The 21,182-nt window shown below is 47.5% G+C and overlaps 2 protein-coding genes across 2 annotated transcripts; one reads left to right on the forward strand and one right to left on the reverse strand.

Annotated features, from left to right (window-relative positions):
- The first annotated feature begins 554 nt into the window (after positions 1-554).
- Positions 555-3,652, forward strand: LOC100275596 (hydroxyproline-rich glycoprotein family protein). Its single transcript, NM_001149646.1, is given in 2 exon segments — positions 555-1,079; positions 1,270-3,652. Coding segments are annotated over 2 exon segments (1,008 nt in total). The 5' UTR covers positions 555-938; the 3' UTR covers positions 2,137-3,652.
- Positions 963-3,873, reverse strand: LOC103633883 (probable pectinesterase 15). The gene has a single exon (XM_008655551.4). The coding sequence runs from the start codon at positions 3,446-3,448 to the stop codon at positions 2,180-2,182; it is 1,269 nt and encodes a 422-aa protein (XP_008653773.2). The 5' UTR covers positions 3,449-3,873; the 3' UTR covers positions 963-2,179.
- Positions 3,874-21,182: the final 17,309 nt, after the last annotated feature.

Raw genomic sequence — 21,182 nt, forward strand, 5'->3', positions numbered from 1 at the left:
TTTCTAGACGTTTCCCGATATAATCCGTGATATTAGAGGGATAAACATGCGCGGAAAAGAGGTTAATTACGCCTATTTTGATTTGATTGTGAACCGTCCGGCCATATCTAATACCACAAATAGTGATCAACACTTATCTTTGACCAATCTGAAACAATCCTCGCAACGAGTAATGATGGGTTCTTCGCTCTTCTTTCTCCTACCTCGTAACATTTTCTGTGCCGGCCGGCGGGCTGCTGGCTGGATTTCTCGGTCTGATGGTTGTTCCTGGCTGGACGATGCACGGGAAATGAGATCAGTGGATACGCCATGCCAAATTCGACGTGGATGGAAATCGCGTCGACGGCGTGCCGTGCTCGAGCAGGCGCTCAGTCGTGGATTTTGGTCCGTGTCCATGACATGTTGCCTCAACGTGTGGATGTGGGGGTGGCACGCCTATTGTGCACAGAGCACGTACACAAGCCGTCCGTGGACTTGGCGTTGACGAAGGGGAACCAATCGGCAGAAGTCGTTCCGTTCTCGTTGCTAATTGGATGATTGATTAGTGCGTCCTTGACTGACCCGCACCGATGGAAGGGAAGGGAGTCAAACTTTGGTTTGAGTCGGATCGGAATCAGACCATCGGATGGATGAAATGGACGATGAGAGGAGCTGCCTCTGTGTTCCTGCCTTTCCCGATCCCAACTCCCACGCTTGGCGTGACGCGCCTTTTCCTTTTCACCCATCTCTTCCTTCCTCAATTCGTGCTCCAAATAAGCAACAAGCCGACCCAACGATTGATCAAGCAAAAAGCTGCTTCTTCCATATGATCCACCACCGATCACTTCATAACTAGCCTCTTCTTTCCTTCAATTCGTTCACGACACACAGCATATCCAATTAGGCAACAAGCTGATCCATCGATTGACCGAGCGAGCAGGAAAAAAAAAGAGAAGAAGATGCAGCAGCAGAATGATGACACGGTGCACGCCGCAGCCATCGTCTTGGCCGCCGCCGCGAGATCCACCAGCACAGGCCTCCAGCGGCACCTCCAGCAGCTCGACGACCACGACCACGACCACGCCAACTGCGTCACTGAGGTATCTAGTACCTGCGGCTTTCTTTCAGAATTTCTGATGCATCAATCGAGTTCCGCAAATCATATCAAGTATTGTTTTCTGATTCAACAAGCTAGTAGCATAGCTGAGCTGATCCATGGTGTGTTCTAAACTCTGATGGTGTTGTTTGCCTGCCTTGCCTTCATGCTTTGGGTCTTGGGATGTCATGCAGAAGAAGACGAGATGGTGGTCGCGTCTGAAGGCCAAGCTCAAGTCGTTCCGGCCGCACGGCCACCCCCAGCGCATCGCCGACGCGTCGCGGTCGCCGGAGCCGCCGGGCGCACCATGCGCCGAGCAGGCGCCGGGCAGCTACAACTATGCGCGCCACGCGCCCCAACCTACGCTGGCCTTCGTGGCGCCGCCGCCGTCGCCCGCCACGTCCGTGCTCACCTCGGAGTCGCCGTCGCCCGTGGTGCTCCTCAACGCCAACGCCAGCAGCTACAGCTCGCCCACGGCCTCCATCTTCGCCATCGGCCCATACGCCAGGGAGCCGCAGCAGCTGGTGTCGCCGCCGGCCTTTTCCGCGTCCGCGGGCCTCACCGAGCCGTCCACCGCGCCACTCACGCCCCCGCCGGAGTCCAGCCTCCAACTGCTGGCCACCACGCCGTCGTCGCCGGAGGTCCCCTTCGCCCAGTTCCTATGGTCTTCCGCTGCGGCAGACCAGCAGGCGCACTGCTCTGGCGGCGGCACCGGCACCGGCACCGGCACGGCCAGCGACGGTTTCCTCCACGCCTACCAGCTGCAGCCGGGCAGCCCCGTCCTCAAATCGCCGGGATCGACCTCCTCGTCGCCGCCACCATGGAACATGGAGCAGCAGCACTGGGTGCCAAGGCACAGTGCTGGTGAGCGCGTCACCATCAAGGACGAATCAATTGATGATGGGGCGGCCACTGGCGGGGGCGAGTTTGTGTTCGGCAGTAACGCGGATGCGGCGGCCGTTGATCGGTTTGCGGGTGGTGAGGTCGGCGGTGGCGGAACCCTGGCGTTGGGAGACGCGACTGAGCAGTGGCCTTTCCTCCTTCCTTGCTCATACTCATAGTTGACTGACTCCACTCCATACAGATTGCAAACTGATTGACATGTTATACTAGATTTACATGGTGCTGTCCTGGCTGGCCACGACTGAATTCGGCAGATATGATGTCCTCGCCGGCAGCGCCCAGTATCGGCGGAAGCGCCCACTGGTTTCCGTTGATGTAGGAGAGGTCCATGAATGGCGCGGCCTGGCGCTGGTCCAACTGCCTCGCGTACGCCACCCTCTGCGCGGTGCCACCGCTGGCGCCGGGGCCCGTGCAGTCGTACTCGCCGAAGAACACGGACTGCTGCCTGGCGGGGTCGTTCCAGTCGTTCCATCCCGCGGGCGCGACGACGGCGGAGAGGTACGTCCTGGCGAAGACGACGGTAGCGTAGGGGCCCCACGCCCTACCCAGCCACACCTGCCCCGTGCCCACGACGTTGCAGTCCACGAACGCCAAGCCCGTCCTCTCGGCGAGCGACGCACGCCCGTGCGCCGTGACGCTCCCCGTGACGGTGCCGTTCGCGGCGGCGTTGGCGACGGAGCTGATGGTGCAGCCGAGGTAGAGGGAGCGCGCGTTGCCGAAGATAAAGTCGATGGAGCCCTCGACGTAGCAGCCGCGGAAGAAGTGGCGGCCCTGCTCGTCCAGCAGCGTGTCCTGGGAGCTGTAGAAGCCGCACCAGTAGAAGGCGGCCTGGTCGCCCCGGACGCGCAGCGCCACCGCCTGGCCGCCCGCGTCCCCCGGGTCGGCGGGGCGAGCCGTGTTCTGGACGCTGACGTTGTAGGCCACGAAGTTGGCGGCGAGGACGGCGACGGTGGCGCTGTAGAAGGTGCCGCCGGTGGAGTTGGCGGTGTCGTTCCAGACGATGGTCGTGTTGAGGTTGCCGCGGCCCTGCAGCGTGACGCCCGTCTTGTTGCTCCACACCACCACCTTCTCCGCGTACACGCCCGCGTCGACGGCGATCAGCGTGCGGGCCGCGGCGTAGTCGGGCACGGCGTCCACGGCCTTCTGCAGGCTGGTAAAGTTGGCGCAGCCCGTGCGGTCGACGGTGAGGACCAGGCTGGCGTTGTGCAGGGACGCCATCTTGGCGACCCACCTGGCCTGGTCGTCGCACGCCCGGCGCCGGTGGTGGTGCCGCCCCACTTCCGCTTCCGCTTCTTCTCCCGACCCGGAGGAGGTGCAGGGAGAAGAAGCAGGCTGCTGGAAGTAGAACGATGATCTGGAAGCGAGCAGGATGCCGAGAAGCGCAGAGCAGACGGCCGATGTTGCCCATAACAGCAATGGCGCCTTGGCACCAGCTCTGCCTGTGCTTCTTGTACGAAAATGCCTCCTCATTGTCCTTTCCCTTCTTCGATCAGTTTCAGTTTTAGTACACTGAGGTTAGCTGCTGAGCAGATCGAGCTTGTGTTCTTCTGTATCATACTGTTGTAGTAGTACGTGTTAACCATCGCCAGTGGATTTGGCTGCACTACCTTGCGGCCTGCGCTCGTGATGGTGACCCATCAGCCATGCGTAACGTAATGTGAGTGCAAAGCAAAATAGATTGAGTGCTCTCGTCTGGTAGGCATATAAAAACATGATGGATGGAAGAGGGGATGGTCGGCATTGAACACATAAATATAACAAGTTTTACTCTCATCAGAATTACTCATTTTCTTATATCACTTCCCCTATACTCTACTTCAGCTACCTGAACTCAGATCAACTTGTACGAGTAAATTACTATTTTTGTGATTTGTCTGTGTTATAACATCGAATTTTTTTTTATCTGACCAGAAATAGTTGTAAAACATTAATTATGTTTATAACATCGAATTTTTATTTTATTAGTACAACAAAAAATTACGGTGTCTAGAACGCTATAAAGGTAGTAGAGTTGTGAACAAACGTCATGGTACAAAGAACTGTACAAATCTACTACTACTCTATAAGGCTGTAAATCTACTACTACTCTATAAGGCTGTAAGAAGGGCGTCCACACTGTTGGTGTTTGTGACCCTACTGCGCACCACAGGATTACCCACGTGATACTTTTGGGTAGGACGGCGTCGTTGATTGCGATTCGATGGTACATGCGGAGGCACATACAGGGTCGGACCGCTTTAAATTGCGTAACACCATACTTCCTGTTGTGGCTAGGTATTGATTTCTAGAGTATGGGGATTACAAATGAGCTTTATGATGGCTCAACTGCTGTTGACATACAGGTTCAGGCCGCTTTAAATTGCGTAACACCCTACTTCCTGTTGTGGCTAGGTATTGATTTCTAGAGTATGGGGATTACAAATAAGCTTTATGATCGCTCAGCTGTTGTTGATGAGGGTGGAGTGAGATGATGTGAGATGGTTTTGTAGGGTCCCCCCTCGGCCTTATATACACGACCAGAGAATTATCCCATTACAAGTTGTAATCACTATCTACTTCACTTATCTCCTTTGTCGCAGCTTGCAGTCTGATATATCTGAAGTCTTGATCATCTTCTCGTCCGAGTTATCGCAAGATGCATAGCTCCTTAGGTCCTTACAACTGCACCACCCAAGATATCAGTTCCTCGGTAGCGCCTAACTCGGACATCGGTCTTGGTCTTCTTGGATGAGGCTCGCCTAACCCGGCTATAACTTGCCAGCCCATCCCGTAGGACGACCCAATGGGAGGCCCATTAGGCGGCCCGTGATACGTTTTAGTGTTCATGAGGACCCGGGGGATATCTATCCTCCACAAGCCCTGAGGCTCAAGCCAACTTTTGAGAGTAGTTGGCTCGAGACTCTGAGGAGGAATGATGTCCTTTGTTTCTTCCAAGCTTTTTGAAGGCAGTTTTGTTCCATTCCTATATCTATTGGGGGCACCATAGGTGCACCCAATGGGTGTAGCCCTCGAACTTTGAATTGATTTGAGTATCAATCAACTCGAAGGTCTTCATGGTCTGCTTTTGAGTTCAGCATTTTCTTTTTGTCCTTGTAACCATTGGGTGCACTCCAATGGGTGTAACAACTGAGCTTTGAATTGATTTAAGTACTAATCAACTCAAAGGTCTTCACAATCTGCCTTGAGAAAACTCTAGCTTATTATAACGATTGTACCCGACTGAGATTTGCCCAATTGAACCTGTGCTGGCTGACGCCTAACCGATTGAAATCTGGCCAACTAAGTCTGAGTCGATACAAGTCTGGCTGGATGGCATTCAGCTAAGGATTTTAATGAGACCGCTGACTGGGTTCTAGCCGATAGAAGTCTGGCTGACTTTAGTTTGACCTATCTCAAGCTTGTCATTTTGTAACTCCTTAGGATATCTTGTGGATCATGTTGCTTCTTAAAATACCAAAAAAATCCTATTTGTACACGGATGCCAATGGGTGTCAGTGACCTGCTCCTTTTCTTGGAATTTTACACGACAATTGAAGTCCTTGCGACTATTCGTTGTACGGACGGGAGCCGAAGGGTCGTCCCTTCGCCTCTTTAAATAAGCCATTCGGCTGCGACCGTCTTCTTCAGTCGCTCTGGTTCCTCTTCTCGCTCTCACTTTTCCACTGTAAAAAACACAATGGCTGGCGTCAAGCAAAGGCAAGTGTGGCCCTTGGGAGGATTTTGGTGACTCCGAGTTCTCGGAGGAGTGGTTCTCCTCCAAGAGCGAGGAGTCCCCACCACCGGTTCCCCTTTCGCCATCATTCGATTCCTCAGATGACTTGATGGGGTTATTGGTAGCGGAGAGGGCCTATGTTCGATCCGTCGAGCGAGCAGGGCTCGAGGGGTCGGACGACTCGGAGGAGGAAGACTCCTTGGAGGACTATGAGGAGGAAGACTCCGAGGAGGAAGGCGGCAGTGGCAGCGATGGGAACGGCTACGAGGCGATGACGAGGGTGGCAGCGACAGCAATGAGAGCGGCAAGGGCAGCATCGGCGCAAGCGGCAACGACGATAGTGGCTATGATGCGACGACAAGGGCGACAATAGCAGGGGTGTCTACGGCAATGTCGGTGGCGAGGCGCCACCGGCGTAAGTATTAGTGTAGTGTAGTAGGTAGTGGTAGCAGTAGTGGTAGTACTAGGTAATGGAAATCATAGTGGAGAAATGAGGATATTAGGGTCGGTTCATAATGAGCCGGCTCTTTTCCTTTATAGTGACCCTCTTCTGATGAATGAAACCGTAATTGTTGTGTCTGATTTTGAGTTTCTTGTTTTCTTCGACTTATGATTCGTCTGATAAATCTAATCAAGTGATCCCAGGTGATGATTGTGACTGACAAGTCGTACTGATAGATCCGACTGATAACATTTACTTACTTCGCTTGGTTGAAGTCTGGTCTAAGTCATGTCACATGTTGCAATGCGCTCGACTTAATGCACACAGATATATCCTTACATTCAGTTTCCTGGTGGATGAACTCTAACTCTCCTTTTTCTGCCACAAACGTCTCCCTGAAATTCTAGCTCACCATCGAGCTTGCGCTTGATTCTATTCATTAGGGAGGTCTTATGGCGTCTAGGAAGAAGAAACATGGGAGCACTTTGCCTGTTATTTCGCCCATCGATCCCAATAGTCAACTTTCCTTCTGCAGTAACTACACTTCTGTTGTTTCTAGGTCTGACATGCTCGGTGTTTTGCTGTCGAAAGAATTGTGTTCTTGGTGGGTTTGGTAAGGGATCACCGTTCCCACAGAGGATACCATGAGTCTGTGGTCTTCGTTCCTTTCCTGATCCGTGGTCTAGGTTTACATGTTTCTCCTTTCTTCCGTGGTCTTCTCAATTTTTACTCTCTTAACTTGACAGATCTGAATCCCAACTATGTCCTTCAAATTGCCATATTTTTTCATCTTTGTGAAGCCTTCCTCAGGATTAACCCACATTTCGGATTGTGGAAGTACTTGTGCCACTATAAACCCAGAATGACGGGCGGGGGGGGGGGGGGGGGGGTAGCATCAAGTGGTTGGTGGCGCCAGTCTTGAACTTCGTCGGGGTAGGAAGGCTGAGTACCTTCACATTCCTTTGAAGGATTGCATCGAGGGGTGATGCTTCGAGTGGTTCACCATGGAGAATCACAACAAGTTTCTGCCTGCTCGTTCTGGAAGGCAGCCTGATGTCTGGGTGTCAAGTTGGATAGAGGCCCCAACTGACTCAATGGTTGTTGAAGCTAGGATCCTGTTAGCCGAGGTCGTTGGTTTGAAAGATACATGTTTGATTACTGAGGCTACGATAATTGATTTTGTTTTTAAGAATATTCAACCTTTGAAGGATAGAGTTCATCCTGCCTATCTATATATTGGGGTGAGATACCCTTCTCGAGTGACAAACAAGCATATGTCTGAGGAAAATGTATTGAAATGGGTTGAGATGATGCTGAAAGGTGTTGTTGTGAATGCTGGAGTTCCTTGTTCCTATTCTGCTTGGAATCTTCCCTCGGTGGTAAGTTATGACTGTTTGGATTCTGTTATGTCAAATTGTTATATGCTCTGTGCTCATTGTGCTATTTTATTGATGTAGAGTCCTTTTTATAAGTTTGTGTCCAACCCACCCATCCGTGAAGAGGGTGGGAATCCAAACCATAGAGTGCGACCTTCCCAAAATGAAATAGAGGCCATACTTACTGCGCACCGAGATCTGCCCAAAGAGGAAAGACAGACTCATTTCTTGATATAGTGTAATACCCAAATATTTGGAGGAATAGAATGTATAGGAATTGGGAAAAGATAAAAGGTTTAATTGACTACTTGTGATGATTTTCTGATTTTTGCATTAATTATATTAAATAAAGAAAATAGACAACATGCTAGAGATTTTTGATTGTGCATTGAGTTTGAAACTGGAACTAGAACTCATGTTTGAATTTGGAGACTTGCAATTGAAATAGAATAGGAACCATAAAATAAAATAAAATAAAATAAAAACAGGAAAGACAGCGTGGGCCAAATTCCTCCACGACCTAGTGAAAGGGAAATAGGCTTACACCTTTTCCTATATGAATTTTGGTGGTTGAATTGCCCAACACAAATTAATTGGACTAACTAGTTTGCTCTAGATTATGAGTTCTACAGGTGCCAAAGGTTCAACACAAACCAATAAAAGTCCAAGAAAGGGTTCAAATAAAAAGAGCAAAAGACAACCCAAAGGCAGCCCTGGTCTGGCACACCGGACTGTCCGGTGTGCCATCGGACAGTGTCCGGTGCACCACCGGACAGTGTCCGGTGCAACAGGGAACCCAACTCTAAACTGGCCACCTTCGGGAATTCCGGGAGCCACTCTGCTATAATTCACCGGACTGTCTGGTGTAGCACCGGACTGTCCGGTGTGCCAGCGGAGTAACGGCTATACATCGCCTACGGTCGTCTGCAACAGAACAGTAAAAGTGAACAGTGCGCACCTGCGCGCGCAGAGGTCAGAGCAGCGCCAGAAGGCGCACCGGACAGTGAATAGTGACTGTCCGGTGACCCAGTTGTTAGAAGCTCCAGCGGTCGGAACCCAACGGCCTGGTGACATGGCTGGCACACCGGACAGTGTCCGGTGGCGCACCGGACTGTCCGCTGCGCCATACGACAGCAGCCTTCACCAACGGTTCTTTTGGTGGTTGGGGCTATAAATACCCCCCAACCACCACACTTCAATGCATCCAAGTTTTCAGCCATCAAACCTCATATAAGAGTTATAGACTTCATTCAAAGACACAACCAAAGAGATCAAATCCTCTTCCAAGTCCGGAATCACTCCAAAGAAATTAGTGACTAGAGAGAGAGAGACATTTGTGTTCATTTGAGCGCTTGCACTTGGATTGCTTTTCTTCTTCCTTCTTTTTTGTGCTCAACCCACTTGTAATCAAAACAAGAGACACCAAGTTGTGGTGGTCCTTGTAGTGGACTTAGTGTCCCATTTGATTGAAGAGAAAGGCTCACTCGGTCTAAGTGACCATTTGAGAGAGGGAAAGGGTTGAAAGAGACCCGGTCTTTGTGACCACCTCAACGGGGAGTAGGTTTGCAAGAACCGAACCTCGGTAAAACAAATCACCGTGTCATCCGCTCTTATTCGTTTGAAATTTGTTTTCGCCCTCTCTTTCGGACTCGCATTTAATTCTAACGCTAACCCGGCTTGTAGTGTGTGGTTAAGTTTAAATTTCAGATTTGCCTATTCACCCCCCTCTAGGCGACTTTTAATCGGTATCAGAACCCGGTACTGAAAGGGAAATGTACCCTTGGGACATTTCTATAAGATTTTGGTGATTAAGTTTTCCACACAAATACCTTGAGTAATATTTGTGCCAAAGACTTAAGAAGTGCAAATCAAGAGTAAAGGTATGTTTCTAAGACTTAGTACATTGTTTTGGAGACTAATGTATTGTGTCTAAGTGCTAGAAACAGGAAAAGACCAATTTGGAAAAGACTTGGCTGAGCAGTCAAGACTCTGCGCAGTCTGGGTGCACCGGACTGTCCGGTGGTGCACCGGACAGTGTCCGGTGCGCCAGGCTGGCTCTAGCGAACTGGCTGCTCTCGGGTTTCGTCGGCGGTGTACGGCTATAAATCACCGGACTGTCCGGTGGTGCACCGGACTAACTGGTGAGCCAACAGTCAGCCGGGCCAACGGTCGTCCGCATAATCCGCGCGCGACGCGTGGCAGAGCCAACGGTCAGAAGGGGGCACCGGACTGTCCGGTGCGCCAACGGCTCTGAATCTCCAACAGTCGGCTACGCCAAAATAGGAAAGAAATCTGCACCGGACAGTGTCCGGTGGTGCACCGGACTGTCCGGTGCGCCAGGCGACAGAAGGCAAGAATTGCCTTCCTGGAATGCTCTCAACGGCTCCTAGCTGCCTTGGGGCTATAAAAGGGACCCCTAGGCGCATGGAGGAACACACCAAGCATTCTCTAAGCATTCCTAAGCACCAAGACTCCAATTCCGCGCATTCGATTCTTTGTGACAGCAACTAGAGCTCCATTTGAGTAGAGAACTTGTTGGGTTGTGTTGTGAGCTCGAGTTGTGACTTGTGTGCGTGTTTGTGCTCTGGTTTTGTGTCTTGTGTGCGTTGCTCATCCCAGCCTTACTTCCGTGCTTCTTTGTGAACATCAAATTGTAAGGGGGAGAGGCTCCAAGTTGTGGAGATTCTTCGCAAGCGGGATATAGTAAAACAAAGCAAAACACCGTGGTATTCAAGTGGGTCTTTGGACCGCTTGAGAGGGGTTGATTGCAACCCTCGTCCGTTGGGACGCCACAACGTGGAGTAGGCAAGTGTTGGACTTGGTCGAACCACGGGATAAACCACTGTGCCTATCTGTGTTGATCTTCTTGTGGTTATCGTGTCTTGCTAGAACTCCTCTCTAGCCACTTGGCCTTATTGTGCTAACTCCTAATCAAGTTTTATGGCATTAAGTTTCAAGTTTTTACAGGATCACCTATTCACCCCCCTCTAGGTGCTCTCAATTGGTATCGGAGCCGTTCTCTTCACGTAAGGGACTAATCGCCCGAAGAGATGGATCCTAAGGGCAAGGGGATGGTGGTCAATGATAAGGAGAAGGAGTCCTTCGTCAACGATCCAAAAGATGACAAGCCTACTGACTCGGGCTCGAGCCACAAAAGAAAAGACAGGAAGAAGAAGAAAACAAGGCGCATCAAGGAGATAGTCTACTACAACAGCGACGAATCTTCCTCTTCCCAACAGGACGATGACTACGAGAAAAAGAAAACGGTCAATTCAAACTTTTCTTTTGATTATTCTCGTATTTTGCAAAGCTCCAATACTCATTTGCTTTCCATTCCCCTCGATAAACCTCCTCACTTGGATGGAGAGGACTACGGATTTTGGAGTCACAAAATGCGTAGCCACCTGTTCTCTCTCCATCCAAGTATATGGGAGATAGTAGAAAATGGAATGCAATTTGATAGAAGGATAGTCCCACGTTTATAAATGAACAAATTCACAAAAATGCACTACTACTGTCCTTTTAGCATCACTGTGCAGGGATGAATATCATAAGGTGAGCGGCTTGGATAACGCTAAGCAGATTTGGGACACCCTCAAGATCTCGCATGAGGGGAACGACGTCACCATGCTCACCAAGATGGAGTTGGTGGAAGGCGAACTAGGAAGGTTTGTGATGATCAGGGGGAGGAGCCAACCCAAACATACAACAGGCTCAAGACCCTCGTCAACAAAATAAGGAGCTATGGAAGCACGAGATGGACGGACCACGACGTCGTCCGCCTAATGCTAAGGTCCTTCACTGTTCTTGATCCACATCTTGTAAACAATATTCGTGAGAATCCTAGGGACACCAAGATGATGCCCGAGGAAATACTTGGGAAGTTTGTAAGCGGGCGAATGATGATCAAGGAGGCAAGATACGTCGATGATGTGTTGAATGGCCCAATCCACGAGCCTCAAACCGTGGCTCTCAAAGCAACGAGAAGCAAGGAGGCGCTACCTAGCAAGGTGGCGCAAGTTGAGGCGGCCGGGCTTAACGAAGAAGGAATGGCCCTCATCATCAAGCGATTCAAGTCAGCACTAAAGGGTCGCAAGGAGCATCCCAACAAGAACAAGACGAAGGGGAAGCGCTCATGCTTCAAATGTGGTAAAGTTGGTCATTTTATCGCTAATTGTCCCGATAATGATAGTGACCAGGAACAAGAGAAGAAGAGGGAAAAGAAGAAGGCTTACAAGAAGGCTAAGGGCGAGGCACACCTTGGCAAGGAGTGGGACTCGGATTGTTCGTCGTCCGACTCCGACAACGAAGGACTCGCCGCCTCGGCCTTCAACAAGTCGTCCCTCTTCCCCAACGAGCATCACACATGTCTAATGGCAAAGGAGAAGAAGGTAAACACTCGAAAGTCTACTTATGCTTCTAGTGATGATGAATCTAGCGATGATGAAATAGACTATGCTAGTTTGTTCAAGGGCTTAGATAGAACTAAGATTGATAAGATCAATGAGTTGATTAATGCCTTGAATGATAAGAATAGATTATTAGAAAAGCAAGAGGATCTTTTGTATGAAGAACATGATAAATTTGTAGAAGCACAAAATTCTCTTGCTTTAGAAGTTAAAAGAAATAAAATGCTTTCATGTGAATTGTCTACATGCCATGAATCTATCTCTAGCCTAAAAAGTGTTAATGATGATTTGAATGCTAAGTTAGAAATAGCTAGTAAATCAACCTCTCGTGAAGAACATGTTACGATTTGCAATAGGTGCAAAGATTTTAATGTTGATGCTTGTAGTGAACACCTAGTTTGCATTTCTAAACTAAATGATGAAGTGGCTAGTCTTAATGCTCAACTTAAGACTAGCAAAAATGATTTTGATAAACTAAAATTTGCAAGGGATGCCTACACGATTGGTAGACACCCCTCAATTAAGGATGGGCTTGGCTTTAAGAGGGAAGCCAAGAACTTAACAAGTCATAAGGCTCCCATCTCCGCCAAGGAGAAAGGGAAGGCCCCTATGACTAATAGTGTTCAAAAGAACCATGCTTTCATGTACCATGATAAGAGATATTCTAGAAATGTTCATAGGAGTTGTAATGATTCAAATGCCATGTTTGCTTCAAGTTCTTCCTATGTGCATGGTAGAGATATGCCTAGGAGAAATGTCATTCATCATATGCCTAGGAGAAATGTTGCAAATGTTCCTAGGAAAATTAATGAACCTTCTACAATTTATCATGCTTGCAATGCTTCCTTTGCAATTTGTAGAAAGGATAAGAAGGTGATTGCTAGGAAATTAGGGGCAAAATGCAAGGGAGATAAAACTTGCATTTGGGTCCCTAAGGATATTGTCACTAACCTTGTAGGACCCAATAAGAGTTGGGTACCTAAGACCCAAGCCTAAATTTGACTTGCAGGTTTATGCATCCGGGGGATCAAGCTGGATTATCGACAGCGGATGCACAAACCACATGATGGGGGAGAAGAAGATGTTCACCTCCTACGTCAAGAACAAAGATTCCCAAGACTCAATCATATTCGGTGACGGGAATCAAGGCAAGTTTAAAGGACTAGGGAAGATTGCCATTTCATCCGAACACTCTATCTCTAATGTGTTTTTAGTTGAGTCGCTTGGATATAACTTATTGTCTGTGAGTCAGCTTTGTAATATGGGATATAATTGCTTATTCACAAATGTAGATGTGTCTGTCTTTAGAAGGAGTGATGTTCATTAGCTTTTAAGGGTGTATTAGACGACAAACTCTACTTAGTTGATTTTGCAAAAGAGGAGGCCGGTCTAGATGCATGCTTAATTGCTAAGACTAGCATGGGTTGGCTATGGCACCGCCGCTTAGCACATGTGGGGATGAAGAACCTTCACAAACTTCTAAAGGGAGAACACGTGATAGGTTTAACAAATGTAACCTTCAAAAAAGATAGACCTTGTGCAGCTTGTCAAGCAGGTAAACAAGTGGGAAGCTCTCATCATACCAAAAATGTGATGACCACATCGAGACCATTGGAGTTGCTTCATATGGACCTCTTCGGACCCGTCGCCTATCTAAGCATAGGAGGAAGTAAGTATGGTCTAGTTATAGTTGATGATTTTTCCCGCTTCACTTGGGTATTCTTTTTGCAGGATAAATCTGAAACCCAAGGGACCCTCAAGCGCTTCCTAAGGAGAGCTCAAAATGAGTTTGAGCTCAAGGTGAAGAAGATAAGGAGCAACAACGGGTCCGAGTTCAAGAACCTTCAAGTGGAGGAGTACCTTGAGGAGGAAGGGATCAAGCACGAGTTCTCCGCTCCCTACACACCACAGCAAAATGGTGTGGTAGAGAGGAAGAACAGGACGCTCATACACATGGCGATGACAATGATTGGAGAATTCAAGACACCCGAGCGGTTTTGGTCGGAAGCCGTGAACACGGCTTGCCACGCCATAAACCGGGTGTACCTTCATCGCCTCCTCAAGAAGACTTCGTATGAGCTTCTAACCGGTAACAAACCCAATGTGTCTTACTTTCGTGTATTTGGGAGCAAATGTTATATTCTAGTGAAGAAAGGTAGAAATTCTAAGTTTGCTCCCAAAGCTGTAGAAGGGTTTTTGTTAGGTTATGACTCAAATACAAAGGCGTATAGGGTCTTCAATAAATCATCGGGTTTGGTTGAAGTCTCTAGCGAAGTTGTATTTGATGAGACTAATGGCTCTCCAAGAGAGCAAGCTGTTGATCTTGATGATGTAGATGAAGAAGACGTTCCAACGGCCGCAATACGCACCATGGCGATTGGAGATGTGCGGCCACAGGAACAAAAGGAGCAAGATCAACCTTCTTCCTCAATAATGGTGCATCCCCCAACTCAAGACGATGAACAGGTTCATCAGGAGGAGGCGTGTGATCAAGGGGAGCACAAGATGATCATGTATTGGAGGAAGAAGCACATCCGGCACATCCAACTCAAGTTCGAGCGACGATTCAAAGGAATCATCCCGTCGACCAAATTTTGGGTGATATTAGCAAGGGAGTAACTACTCGCTCTAGATTAGTTAATTTTTGTGAGCATTACTCTTTTGTCTCTTCTATTGAGCCTTTCAGGGTAGAAGAAGCCTTGCTAGATCCGGACTGGGTGTTGGCCATGCAGGAAGAGCTCAACAACTTCAAGAGAAATGAAGTTTGGACACTGGTGCCTCGTCCCAAGCAAAACGTTGTGGGAACCAAGTGGGTGTTCCGCAACAAACAAGACGAGCACGGGGTGGTAACAAGGAACAAGGCACGACTTGTGGCAAAAGGTTATGCCCAAGTCGCAGGTTTGGACTTTGAGGAGACTTTTGCTCCTGTGGCTAGGCTAGAGTCAATTCGCATATTGTTAGCCTATGCTGCTCACCATTCTTTCAGGTTGTTCCAAATGGATGTGAAGAGCGCTTTCCTCAACGGACCAATCAAGGAGGAGGTGTACGTGGAGCAACCCCCTGGCTTCGAGGATGAACGGTACCCCGACCACGTGTGTAAGCTCTCTAAGGTGCTCTATGGACTTAAGCAAGCCCCAAGAGCATGGTATGAATGCCTTAGAGACTTTTTAATTGCTAATGCTTTCAAGGTTGGGAAAGCCGATCCAACTTTATTCACTAAGACTTGTGATGGTGATCTTTTTGTGTGCCAAATTTATGTCGATGACATAATATTTGGTTCTACTAACCAAAAGTCTTGTGAAGAGTTTAGCAGGGTGATGACTCAGAAATTCGAGATGTCGATGATGGGCGAGTTGAACTACTTCCTTGGGTTCCAAGTGAAGCAACTCAAGGATGGCACCTTCATCTCACAAACGAAGTATACACAAGACTTGCTCAAGAGGTTTGGGATGAAGGACGCCAAGCCCGCAAAGACTCCAATGGGAACCGACAGACACATCGACCTCAACAAAGGAGGTAAGTCCGTTGATCAAAAGGCATACCGGTCTATGATAGGGTCTTTACTTTATTTATGTGCTAGTAGACCGGATATTATGCTTAGTGTATGCATGTGTGCTAGATTTCAATCCGATCCAAGGGAGTGCCACCTAGTGGCCGTTAAGCAAATTCTTAGATATTTAGTCGCCACGCCTTGCTTCGGGATCTGGTATCCAAAGGGGTCTACCTTTGACTTGATTGGATATTCAGACTCCGATTATGCTGGATGTAAGGTCGATAGGAAGAGTACATCAGGGACGTGCCAATTCTTAGGAAGGTCCCTGGTGTCATGGAGTTCTAAGAAACAAACTTCCGTTGCCCTATCCACCGCTGAGGCTGAGTATGTTGCCGCAGGACAGTGTTGCGCGCAACTACTTTGGATGAGGCAAACCCTTAGGGACTTTGGCTACAATCTGAGCAAAGTCCCACTCCTATGTGATAATGAGAGTGCTATCCGCATGACGGATAATCCTGTTGAACACAGCCGCACAAAGCACATAGACATCTGACATCACTTTTTGAGAGACCACCAGCAAAAGGGAGATATCGAAGTGTTTTATGTTAGCACCAAGAACTAGCTAGCCGATATCTTTACCAAGCCTCTAGATGAGAAGACCTTTTGCAGGTTGTGTAGTGAGCTAAATGCCTTAGATTCGCAGAACTTGGATTGACTTATAGCATACATGTGTTTTATGCCTTTGATCATGTTCCTTATGCATTTTGTTGTTTATGTATGGTGCTCAAGTTGTACAAGCACTCCCCGGGCCTCATAAGTCCATTTGCAAGTGATGCACATTTTTAGGGGGAGTTGTGCTACAACTTGATCCTTTGAGACTAACCATGTGCTTGAGTGTTCTTAATTTAGTCTCAAAGGTGGATTGAAAGGGAATGTTGGATTTGGACCATGAAAGACTTCCACTGCACTCCGATGAAAGAGTAACTAACTCCAAGTTCATCTTCATGCTCTTATTGCCTTTTTACTCTTAATTGAAGATTTTGGTGAGGCAATGGGGTTTAATGGCCATGATTGATCCTGTTTTGGTGCTTGATGCCAAAGGGGGAGAAAATAAGGCCAAAGCAACAAATGGATCAGCTACCACTTGAGAATTTTGAAAATAGTAGAATAGAGCTTTTGGTTTGTCAAAAATCTCTTATTGTCTTTTTTGTCAAAAGTTGGCCTCTTGTGGGGAGAATGGTTGATTATGGGAAAAAGGGGGAGTTTTTGAAATCCTTGATCAATTTCTCTTGGAACAACTCTCTTTATGTCTCAACAAGTGTGTTTGACTTAGAGATAGGAAATTGAAGTTGATTTGCAAAAACAAAACCAAGTGGTGGCAAATAATGATCCAAATATGCCAAATTTGAATCAAAACAAATTTGCGTTCTCATTTGCATTGATGTTGCACTTCTTTTAGTTGCTTTGTGTTGTGTTGGCATTAATCACCAAAAAGGGGGAGATTGAAAGGGAAATGTACCCTTGGGACATTTCTATAAGATTTTGGTGATTAAGTGTTCCACACAAATACCTTGAGTAATATTTGTGCCAAAGACTTAAGAAGTGCAAATCAAGAGTAAAGGTATGTTTCTAAGACTTAGTACATTGTTTTGGAGACTAATGTATTGTGTCTAAGTGCTAGAAACAGGAAAAGACCAATTTGGAAAAGACTTGGCTGAGCAGTCAAGACTCTGCGATGTCTGGGTGCACGGGACTGTCCGGTGGTGCACCGGACAGTGTCCGGTGCGCCAGGCTGGCTCTGGCGAACTGGCTGTGTACGGCGGCGTACGGCTATAAATCACCGGAATGTCCGGTGAGCCAACAGTCGGTCGGGCCACCGGTCGGCCGCGTAATCCGCGCGCGACGCGTGGCAGAGCCAACGGTCAGAAGGGGGCACCGGACTGTCCGGTGTGCACCGGACAGTGTCCGGTGCACCAACGGCTCTAAATCTCCAACGGTCGGCTGCGCCAAAATAGGAAAGAAATCCGCACCGGACAGTGTCCGGTGGTGCACCGAACTGTCCGGTGCGCCAGGCAACAGAAGGCAAGAATTGCATTCCTGGAATGCTCTCAACGGCTCCTAGCTGCCTTGGGGCTATAAAAGGGACCCCTAGGCGCATGGAGGAAGACACCAAGCATTCTCTAAGCATTCCTAAGCACCAAGACTCCAATTCCGCGCATTCGATTCTTTGTGATAGCAACTAGAGCTCCATTTGAGTAGAGAACTCGTTGGGTTGTGTTGTGAGCTCGAGTTGTGACTTGTGTGCGTGTTTGTGCTCTGGTTTTGTGTCTTGTGTGCATTGCTCATCCCAGCCTTACTTCTGTGCTTCTTTGTGAACATCAAATTGTAAGGGCGAGAGGCTCCAAGTTGTGGAGATTCCTCGCAAGCGGGATATAGTAAAACAAAGCAAAACACCGTGGTATTCAAGTGGGTCTTTGGACCGCTTGAGAGGGGTTGATTGCAACCCTCGTCCATTGGGACGCCACAATGTGGAGTAGGCAATTGTTGGACTTGGCCGAACCACGGGATAAACCACTGTGCCTATCTGTGTTGATCTTCTTGTGGTTATCGTGTCTTGCTAGAACTCCTCTCTAGCCACTTGGCTTTATTGTGATAACTCCTAATCAAGTTTTGAGGCATTAAGTTTCATGTTTTTACAGGATCACCTATTCACCCCCCTCTAGGTGCTCTCAGGTACTTTATTAGAGCCTAACCGCTCGAAGTGATGTCGGGAGCATCCGCCAAGAGGGAGATCGGGACCGGCGACAAGTCCGCAAGCTCGTGGAGAACGCACTCAAGGGAGTCCGCTCACAAGCACAAGGAAGAATCCTCTTCCTCCGTCAAGTCCCAACAGAAGGGTGACAAGAAGAAGAAGAAGATGAAGAAGGTAGTCTACTACGAGACCGACTCTTCGTCACCCTCCACCTCCGGCTCAGAATCGGCATCCGCCACTTCTAAGCGCCATGAGCGCAAGAAGTATAGTAAGATGCCTCTTCGCTATCCTCGCATTTCAAAATGCACGACATTACTTTCCGTCCCATTAGGCAAACCACATATGTTTGATAGTGAAGATTATTGTATGTGGAGTGATAAAATGAGGCATCATCTAACCTCACTCCACAAAAGCATATGGGATATTGTTGAGTATGGAGCGCAGGTACCAAAGGAAGAGGACAAGGATTATGATTCAGAGGAGGTCGAACAAATCCAACACTTTAACTCCCATGCCACTACTATACTCCTTGCCTTCCTAAGTCGAGAGGAGTATAATAAGGTGCAAGGGTTGAAGAGTGCCAAAGAGATTTGGGACGTGCTCAAGACCGCGCACGAAGGAGATGAGGTGACCAAGATCACCAAGCAGGAAACAATCGAGGGGGAGCTCGGTCGATTCATGCTTCACCAAGGGGAGGAGCCACAAGCGATGTACACCCGGCTCAAGACCTTGGTGAACCAAGTGCGCAACCTCGGGAGCACCAAATGGGATGACCATGAAATGGTCAAGGTTATTCTAAGATCACTTGTATTTCTTAATCCCACTCAAGTTCAATTAATTTGTGGTGATCCTAGATACAAGCTAATGTCTCCCAAGGAAGTTATAGGAAAATTTGTGAGCTTTGAATTGATGATCAAAGGCTCCAAGAAAATCATCGAGCAAGGCGCCACCTCAACACCTGAGGTGCAACCCATCGCATTCAAGGCGACGGAAGAAGAAAAGAAGGACTCTAAACCAAGTAGGATCCCCATCGACGCCTCCAAGCTCAACAACGAGGAAATGGCGCTCATCATCAAGAGCTTTCGCCAAATCCTCAAGCAAAGGAGGGGGAAGGATTACAAACCCCGCTCCAAGAAGGTTTGCCACAAATGTGGTAAGCCCGGTCATTTTATCGCTAAATGTCCTTTGTCTAGTGATAGTGACAGGGGCGACGACAAGAAGGGAAAGAGGAGAGAAAAGAAGAGGTACTACAAGAAGAAGGGCGGCGATGCCCATGTTTGCCGGGAGTGGGACTCTGACGAGAGCTCCACCGACTCCTCCGACGAGGACGCCGCAAACATCGCCGTCACCAAAGGGCTTCTCTTCCCCAACGTCGGCCACAAGTGCCTCATGGCAAAAGACGGCAAGAAGAAGAAGGTAAAATCAAGATCCTCCACTAAGTATGCAACCTCTAGTGATGAGGATAATTCCAGTGATTATGAGGATAACTTGCTCACTCTTTTTGCCAATCTTAACATGCAACAAAATGAGAAATTAAATGAATTGATTAGTGCTATTCATGAGAAGGATGAACTCTTGGATAGCCAAGAGGACTTCCTTATTAAGGAAAACAAAAAGCATGTTAAAACAAAAAATGCTTATGCTTAGGAGGTAGAGAAAAATGAAAAATTAACTAGTGAGCTTAGCACTTGCCATGACACTATTTCTAACCTTAGACTTGAAAATGATAAATTGATTGCTAAGATTGAGAAATTAAATGTTAGTGATGATTCTCTTGTCAACCTTAAAAATGAGAATAGTAATTTGATTGCTAAGATTGACAAATTGAATGCATCCCTCTCTAGCCTTAAAATTGAGAATGAAAAATTAATTGCTAAGGCTAAAAATTTAAATGTTTGCAATACTTTTATTTCCAATCTTAGAGATGAGAATGCTATTTTACATGCTAAGATTGTTGAATTAAATACTTGCAAACCCTCTACATCTACCGTTGAGCATATTACTATTTGCACTAGATGTAGAGATATTAATGTTGATGCTATTCATGATCACTTAGCTTTAATTAAGAAACAAAATGATCACATAGCTCAACTTAGTGCTAAGATTAATGAACATAACTTGGAAAATGAAAAATTTAAATTTGCTAGAAGCATGCTCTATAGTGGGAGACGCCCTGGCATTAAGGATGGCATTGGATTTCAATAGGGAGACAATGTCAAGCTTAATGGCCCTCCTAAAAGATTGTCAAACTTTGTTAAGGGCAAAGCTCCCATGCCTCAGGATAACGAGGGTTACATTTTATACCCTACCGGTTATCCCGAGCACAAAATTAGGAGAATTCATTCTAGGAAGTCTCACTCTGGCTCTCATCATGCTTTTATTTATAAGAGTGAGGCATCTAGTTCTAGACAATCAACCCGTGCTAAATTGCCTAAGAAAAAAACTCCTATTGCATCAAATGAACATAACATTTCATTTAAGACTTTTGATGCATCCTATGTGCTTACTAACAAATCAGGCAAAGTAGTTGCCAAATATGTTGGGGGCAAACACAAGGGGTCAAAGACTTGTGTTTGGGTACCCAAGGTGCTTGTTTCTAATGTCAAAGGACCCAAGACCGTTTGGGTACCTAAGAACAAGGCCTAAAATTGTTTTGTAGGTTTATGCATCCGGGGGCTCAAGTTGGATCATCGATAGAGGGTGCACAAACCACATGACTGAGGAGAAAAGGATGTTCTCCTCCTACAAGAAAAACCAAGATCCCCAAAGAGCTATCACATTCGGGGATGAAAATCAAGGTTTGGTCAAAGGATTGGGTAAAATTGCTATATCACATGACCATTCTATTTCCAATGTTTTCCTTGTAGATTCTTTAGATTACAATTTGCTTTCTATTTCTCAATTATGTAAAATGGGTTACAACTGTCTTTTTACAGATATAGGTGTTACTGTCTTTAGAAGAAGTGATGATTCAGTAGCATTTAAGGGAGTGTTAGAGGGTTAGCTATACTTAGTTGATT

This window comes from Zea mays, chromosome 7, assembly GCF_902167145.1.
Source record: "Zea mays cultivar B73 chromosome 7, Zm-B73-REFERENCE-NAM-5.0, whole genome shotgun sequence".
Taxonomy (NCBI): domain Eukaryota; kingdom Viridiplantae; phylum Streptophyta; class Magnoliopsida; order Poales; family Poaceae; genus Zea; species Zea mays.